Source organism: Propithecus coquereli, unplaced genomic scaffold (genome assembly GCF_000956105.1).
Source record: "Propithecus coquereli isolate 6110/MARCELLA unplaced genomic scaffold, Pcoq_1.0 Scaffold206, whole genome shotgun sequence".
NCBI classification, from domain to species: domain Eukaryota; kingdom Metazoa; phylum Chordata; class Mammalia; order Primates; family Indriidae; genus Propithecus; species Propithecus coquereli.
In genome coordinates, this window is record NW_012145634.1 from 5167328 (window position 1) to 5172023 (window position 4696).

The following is a 4696-nucleotide window of genomic DNA, read 5'->3' on the forward strand; positions in this document are numbered from 1 at the left end:
AACAAAGGGAAAGTGGGCCTTGGGCAGATTACAGCAGCTAGTTAGAACTGAATTACATCATTTAGTCTCACTCTGTTTATTTGTATAGTTTCCTTCTATGTCAAGTTACATTGGCTTCCCATTGATGGAAGGAATGTAGAATATATTTTAAAATAAGTTATATAAATTTTAAGTGAATCAACTTAAAGACAAATGTTGAGTAAGTAATAGTACAGTACATGAATATGAAGTGTAAAATATCACCACATTTTGAAAACTTAATATGAATAAAAGAATGTAAACTATCTCATTAATAGTTCTATTGGTTACATGTTGAAATGGAAATATATTGGCTATATTGGGTTAAAAAATTATATTATTAAAATGAATTTCACCTGGATGAAATGTCATAGAACCACACATGCACACAACACGAGCAGATGCAAAATCTGGCAAAATCTTAGTAAGGTCTATAATCCAGCTAGTTGTATCATGTCAATGTTAATCCTCTGGTTTTGACAGTGCACTCTAGTTATATAAAATGTTACCAGCGGGGAAAGCTGGGTGATGGGTACATAGGACCTCTGTATTATTTTTGCAACTTCTTGTGAGTTTATGATTACAGATACTCTTTAACCTACAATGGAGTTAGTCCAGATAAAACTATTGCAAATCAAAAACACCATAAGTCAAAAATGCAGTTGATACCCCAATAAACTCATCATAAAGTCAAAAATTCGTAAGTTGAACCATTTTAAGTAGGGGACCATCTATATTTCAAAATAAAAACTTTTAAAATATTAATTGCATCTGTTTCTTTTTACTTCCTAAAATATAACTACTAAAACATTTAAAATTATAAAAGTTCTACAATAATCAAGATAGTGTGGTATTGGGACAAGGACAGACACATAGATTAATGGAACAGAATAAAGAACCCAAGAATAGACACACAAATATGCCCAACTGATTTTTGACAAAGGTGTGAAAGCAATTCAGTGGAGGAAAGACATCAACAAATGATGCTAGAGCAATTGGACACCCGTGAGTAAAAACTGAACTCAAAATATTCTACATTGAATGTAAAATACAAAAATTTTAGGGAAAAACGTAGGAGAAGATCTTCAGGCTCTAGAGCTAGGCAAAAAGTTCTTAGACTTAACACCAAAAGCACAATCCATAAAAGAAAAAATTGCTAAATTGAACATCATCAGAAATTTAAAGATTTGTTTTGCAAAAGACCCTGTTAAAAAAATGATAAGCTACGGATTGGGAGAAAATATTTGCAAACCACATGTTCGCCAAAAGACTATTATCTAGTGTGTATGAAGAACTTTCAAGCGCGACAGTAAAAAATCAAGCAATCCAATTAGAAAACGAACAAAAGCCACAAGCAGACATTTCACCGGAGAAGACAGACAATGGCAAATAAGTGCACGCAAAGACGTTCAACCTCATTAGCCATTTGAGAAATGCAAATTAAAACCAGAATGAAATATCATTTACATATTATCAGAGTGGCTAAAATGTAAACAAGTGACGACATCAAACTCTGGTGAAGATGCAAGGGGAGATCATTCATATGTCACTGGTGGTAACATGCAGTGATACAGCCACTGCAACAGTTTGGCAGGTTCTTATAAAACCAAACATGCAACTACCATATTGCAACTACCCAAAAATTGCATTCTTGCACATGTATCCCAGAGAAATGACAACTTATGCTCACCCCAAATCCTGTACATGAATGTTCTTTGCAGCTTTATTTGTAATAGCCAAAAAACTAGAAGCAATCTAGTTATAGCCATCAACAGATGTATAGTTAAAGTGTAGTACATCCATATCACAGAAAACTACTCAGCCATAAAAAGGAATCAACTCCTGATACAAACAACAACTTGGATGAGTCTCTGGAGATTTATGCTGAGTGAAAAAAAGTCAATCCCAGTAAGTTATACACTGTATGATTCTATTTATGCAACATCCTTGAAATGACAAAATTATAGAAATGGAAAACATATTATTAGTGGTTTCCAGGAGTTAGGGACAGAGTTTGGGGTGGAAGGAGGTGGGTGTGGCTACAAAAGGACAATATATGATGGAGTCCTTCTAGTATTAGAAATGTTCTGTGTGTTGACTCTGGTTGTGGACACAAATCTCCACATGTGAGAAGATTGTAGAGAATGAAACACACACACACACACACACACACACACACAAAGGAGTGCAGGTAAAACTGGGGAAATCTGAATAAGGTTATATATTGTACCAATGTCAATACTCTGGTTGCGATATCGTTCTACATCACAGTTTTGGCAGGACGTTACCATTGGAAGAAATTGCGTAAAGGATGCATGACATTTTTCTGCGTTATTTCTTACAACTGCATGTGATTCTACAGTTATCTCAAAATAAAACGTTTATTTAAAAAATTACACATGGGCCGGGCATGGTGGCTTATGCCTAGCACTTTGGGAGGCTGAGGTGAAAGGATTATTGGAGCCCAGTCATTTGAGGTTGCAGTGAGCTATGATGACGCCACTGCATGCTAGCCTAGGTGACAGAGTGAAACCCTGTCTCAAAAAAAAAAAAAAAATTACATACATAGCTTGGATTGTATTTTTATTGGACAGCACTGACCTGGAGGTTCCTGTCTCCCCCATATCTCCTGGATCCCTCTTGGTCCGACATGAGAAAAGAGTTCCCCCAGCCTCAGAGTGTCTGGCTCCTTTTGTTGCCAAAGATCCTACTGCCTATAGCAGGTAACCAACCTCCTTCCTTTCTGTTTCCGTCATCCCGAACTGGTAGTGGCCCAGGAGGAAGGGCCACACAGCCTTGCGGATCTCGGGCTGGATGCCCCCATAGTAGATGAGACGCAGCAGCTCCTGTTCCTCATAACTCTGTGGTGGGCAGGCAGGAAGCAAAGAATTTAGTCAATAGAAAATCAGGGGGTGGACCCGTGGCCTAGCAGTGCAGGTCCTTGGACCTAGCCCTCAGCTATCCTGGAGTGAATACACAAAGCCATGTGCACCTGGATATTTACCATGGTACCATATGAAAAAGCCAAACCCCGGCAACTCTCCATCTGCCCACCACGGTGGGAACGTGCGTATACCTACTGGGCATACCACACAGAGATTTAAAAAGGTGGGAGGCACATCTATGAGGACCTACATAAAAAGATGTTCAGTGTGTATTGCTAAGTGAAAAAAAAAAAAACAACAAAGAACAAGATGCAGAACATGTCTAGTATGAACCCATTTTTGTAAAAAGAATAAGAAAGAAAGGCCAGTATATAATGAATTAGCATTTCTAATTTTCAATTTCCCATACTGCGCTTATGTAGAAATATTATCTTGGAGTTATTAATTTTGATTCAGCCCTAAGAAAACATCTCTAAAGCAAATCAATCCAAAATGAACATTTCCAGCTGCTACCTCATATGCTGATAACTTCTGCGTGCAGTAGGGTGACTCTAACGGCTGTCTGCTGTATTGCGGAGTTGATTTTGCCTGCTTTCTTTTTTTAAATTCATTTTCAGGCAAAGGCTTTGCAGTTACAGTTAGTCAAGCTGAGGGACCGGCAGGTCCTAGCCACACCTGCGCCTGTGGAAAGTCCTGCTGGTGCTGGAAGGCTGCCCCGAAGGGCTTACATTCCACTATGAAAAGCCCGTTTCGCATCTGAACGCTAGTCTCGGGTGTGCCCCAAGCCCGCTGCCGACTCCATTTCCCGGCCTCCTTTGCGGTTAAGTGCGGCCATGTGACAGGTTCTGACCAATAGGGTGTGACAGGAAGTGATGTCGGCCATTTCCAGGCCAGGGCCAGGAAGAACAAGTGTGCGCTTCTGTATTCTCTCTCTCCCCTTCTGTGGGCTGGAGGCAGAGGACCCTGAGGCCCTGGAGGGTGGTGGGGCCACAAGACTGGAAGACCCTGAACCTCGGGGGGAAAGGGGAGATGCCCACTCACCAGGAACACCCACCCTGAACTACTGAGTGAGCGAGAAATAAACCCCTGTGGTGTCAGGCAGCTAAAATAGTGCGACTCTTTGTTACTGGGGCTCAGTCTACACTGACACAGCATTGCAACGTGAAAACATGGCCAAACAGGCTGTGAAAGGTGTTAGATGAAAAATGTTTGCTTTTGACTAATTTATTGTTTCAACCAATTCGGCCTTAGACTGGGGCCTCCCAAATGGGGAAGATCTTCAGAAGCACGTGTGGAGTTTCCAAAAAATATAGATTCTTGGGCTCTACTCCCAGAGATGCTAAATCAGTAAAGCTGGAGCCACCCCCACAAATCTATAAATCTTTTAAATTCTGCAGGAAATATGCATGCTCAGAGGCTGCTGCGGATTAGGAACACTATGACCTCTTGAGAAAGTAAGCTGGTGTATCTATTTAAATTTTAAATGCACATCAATCAATTCTACTTCTAGGAATCCACTCTTGGAATAAAAGCACTAGTACAGAAAGGTATGTGCTAATAAGGATGCTGACCGCAACACTGTTTGAAATAATGTTGGGAAGATGCAAATTAATTATGGGCCATCCATGTGTGAGGTGCTAAGGTTCTAACATTCAATATATCACCTAGGATTTGAAAGATGTCATTGACATAAATGTAAGTTGGTCACTTAAAATACAAATATAATATACCTCACTTTAAAAATAAAGGATAAGACAGACATAGATATTATAGAGATATAGCTTTATATCTAT

General features: G+C 39.7%; 1 protein-coding gene across 1 annotated transcript in view; it reads right to left on the reverse strand.

The window, feature by feature from the left end:
* SGSM1 (small G protein signaling modulator 1) overlaps positions 1-4696 on the reverse strand; it is a 65728-nt gene that overhangs the window by 29328 nt on the left and 31704 nt on the right. The window contains exons 12-13 of the mRNA XM_012644096.1: positions 3579-3637; positions 2751-2879 (exon numbers count right to left, since the gene is read on the reverse strand). Of these exons, the coding sequence (XP_012499550.1) occupies positions 2751-2879; positions 3579-3637 (188 nt within the window). The remainder of the gene's footprint in view (positions 1-2750; positions 2880-3578; positions 3638-4696) is intronic.